Below are 2,904 nucleotides of genomic sequence, written 5' to 3'. Positions count from 1 at the left end.
CAGGTACGGCCTGGCCCACAATCCTTTCCCCGCCGCCGTGCCGCGGTAACGAACGTGCCGCGGTAACGACCACGCCACGGCACCGCACGCCATCGGGGCGTGTAAGGCGGCGTGAGGAGCTACTACCACCGCGGTTGTGCGCTGTGGGCGTGGAGCAATGAATTATGGTGCTTTACAGGCATGGAAGAAGATGAGTCAGCACCTCAGGGAGTTTACAACCGCGGGCCCGGAGCCTGCGATTAACTGTGCAGGAGCCAGAGGGAAATGAATTTCCGTAGCCCCAGCGCCAGGGTGCCCGCGGTGCCCAGGGACTGAGTGGGATCTGGACGGGCGATGGGGTGTCCTGCGCGCGGGGCCTCACGCAAACCCCGGGCAGTGCCGTCTCTGGTAAGCGATGCTGAATTTAGAAAAGCGTTTTGAGCTCCAGGTTGGCGCGTTGGGCTGTCCCCGCTGCAGGCGGTAACGTCGCTGCTGGGGAGCCCCTGCATGATGGAAGGGGAAAATAGCTGCTTCGTTAACAGAGCGGGGCTGACTCGGTCTGTAGGACAGTGGATGTGCCTGGGGTGCTGGGACAATACGGGGTAATCGTCCTAGGTCGAGCACTATCACGTTTTATTGTTATCTTTATACAATTACTGCGGTTGTTCGCTGACCAGAACTGTTAGAAGCATTTTTTTAACCGAAGGTGACACAGAAATGCAACCCAGCACTGCACTTTTTCTTTCCTTAGAGTTAATTTACCTTTCATCGGCTCTGGTCTTTCTGTGCAGCACGTCTTAAATTTTAGTAAAAAAAACGTGTGCGACTTTCCATCCCCGTGCGCATGAGCCGTGTGCGCGTACAATACGGCATTCACGGCGGTGTGTATGCAGCTCAAGTGACCGGCGTGCCGAGCGCTCGGGGCGAGGAGCGCGTGGGGCTCGCCCAGCCGCCGGGATCTGGCTCACCGGCGCTGAGAGATGAACACCACCGGGAAATGAGCCCCGATTCGGGTAATGCCGGGTGGGCTCTTCTCCCAGCCGACCCTCGGTGCTGGTGTTCCTGAGCTCCCCGCGAGGACGCAGGAATAGAATGGCTGTTCTCTTCCTTCCTGGAGCAAAGAAGAAAAGGCTGGTGTGAGTGGAGGTGCTCTGTTCCCTGCTCGCTGAGCCTGAGAGAGGCCGGGGGTAGGAAGCGGGAGCAGCCCTCGGCATTCAGGTCTCTTTGGGGACTGAGTGTGTGCAGCGTTTGGGAGGCTGGTGCTTGGCGCGGGGCTGTGCCAGCAGCTTTGTCCCTGACCCCTCGTGGCCAGCCCCAAGCAGTTCATTTCCAGCAATGACCCACGTTTCTTTAATGCTGTGCAGCCCCAGCGCCGCCCGCGTTCCCGCTCACGCCTCCGCGTCAGTGGGGAGCTGAGTCCCCTTTGCCTGTTGGGGGGAAAAGGGCTGTGCTGCTCCCTGGACTGGAAATCTCCTTTATATCCCCGGGGATTTACTGGGAACCGGTCCTGGTCAGCACCTGGGCCGCAGTGGGCTCCGTGTTTTCTGCCAGTTCTCCCCAGTTTGGAGCTGCAGGTTATTTTGCGTAGTTTAAAAGCTGCATGCGATGGCCGGGGCAGAGCAGGTGTTTCCTCGGAGCGCAAAGCACACCAAGCCCCGGCTGTCGTCCGTTCTGGGGTTACAGCTTTCTCAGGTTGATCACAGGTTTCCCATTATTTGATGTCATTAGTGGAGCCGTGTGGTTAAATGAAAAATCTCACTTTTTCTCAGAAAAGAAAAAGGAAAAGAAAGAAAACAAATCACTCTAAGCATTAAAAAAGCCTGAACTCGTGGCTTTGAAGATTTACAAAAACAGGAAGCGAATAAAAAAATCCTAAATTTGTTTATATGTTAAAATCTCGTGAGTTTTTACATTGCGATTCAGATCGTTCACTCTTGGGCTCAGCAATAGCAAAATGATCTTGCTGGAAGCGTAGCTGCCTGCCCCTTCCCAGTGCCGGGGGTGCCAGCCCAGAGTTGCCCGGCTTTCTCTGGCATTTCAGGATGTTTTAGTGATGAGAAAGAAAAAAAAAAATTGTCCGTGAATGCCTTTTGCCCCTGCCCGTCTGCCTTCTGCTGCTGCTTCCAGCTTCCCTGGGAAGGGCAGGGACGGCATCTGCACGATGGGACCGAGGGCAAGGAGGGCTGGGGCTGCGAAGGGAGAACCCAGGGGAGTTATGGGTCCTGGCACAGCGGGATGTCCCCTTTCTGCTGAGTCGGCCAGAGGGGACCATCCCAGCGACGGCACTTCCCTGGGCATCGCCAGCCAGAGTCGCTGCAGAGGCTGCACTGGCTCTGGCTGCTGGCTGGGGCAGAGCTCCCCGGGGAGGTACAGGAGGAGATGCCTGCCCGCTGCTGCCAAAGCTGCGGCTCCACCTGCGAGTGCCTTTGGGCTGAATTCAGTGTTCTCCATCCCTGACAGAGACTTCACCTTCCCGGAGAAACTTGGGAACACGCAGTAAATAGCTTGGCTGCCACTAAGTGACAGCAGAGCCAATAAACTCAGCAGTTGCTGAGAAAACCTTTGGCATCTTAAAAATGAGTCAGGCTCCTGAACTAATCTGGTGGAACATAATTTTGTAGCTCTTCCCAAGTATGCCAGACATCCCAGGAATGCCGCATATCCTGCGTTATGTCGGTAGCGGGGGGCTGTCACACTGGGGTGGAGGTTTGCTGTCAGAGGAAGGTGTTCACCCGAAGACGAGACCTTCCTGATGAAATCAGCGGTGCTTCTGGCAGGTCAGAGGGTTTGAACGGGCATGTCGAGAAGGCTGCAGGAGCGAGCGTGGCAGGGCAGGGCATCAGCCAGGAGAGAGCCTGTCCTGTCGGGCTTTGTACCAGCGACGAGGGACACGGCCGCCCCCCGGGGGCTTGCAGCGCAAAGAGC

At 56.7% G+C, this 2,904-nt stretch overlaps 2 protein-coding genes across 2 annotated transcripts in view; both read right to left on the bottom strand.

Moving 5' to 3' along the window:
• The window catches only part of CBX2 (chromobox 2), a 6,390-nt gene extending 6,297 nt beyond the window's left edge, over positions 1 to 93 (bottom strand). Inside the window, exon 1 of the mRNA XM_009276805.2 lies at positions 84 to 93. Coding sequence (XP_009275080.2) covers positions 84 to 93 — 10 coding nt within the window. The remainder of the gene's footprint in view (positions 1 to 83) is intronic.
• Positions 94 to 239: 146 nt separating this feature from the next.
• Positions 240 to 2,904, bottom strand: part of ENPP7 (ectonucleotide pyrophosphatase/phosphodiesterase 7) — a 13,483-nt gene continuing 10,818 nt past the window's right edge. Inside the window, exon 6 of the mRNA XM_019471405.1 lies at positions 240 to 397. Within this exon, the coding sequence (XP_019326950.1) occupies positions 240 to 397 (158 nt within the window). The remainder of the gene's footprint in view (positions 398 to 2,904) is intronic.

The sequence above is a fragment of the Aptenodytes forsteri genome, unplaced genomic scaffold, assembly GCF_000699145.1.
Source record: "Aptenodytes forsteri isolate BGI_AS27 unplaced genomic scaffold, ASM69914v1 Scaffold34, whole genome shotgun sequence".
Lineage (NCBI taxonomy): Eukaryota > Metazoa > Chordata > Aves > Sphenisciformes > Spheniscidae > Aptenodytes > Aptenodytes forsteri.
The sequence above is the reverse complement of the archived record's forward strand: the minus strand, read 5'-3'. Positions and strand labels throughout refer to the sequence as shown.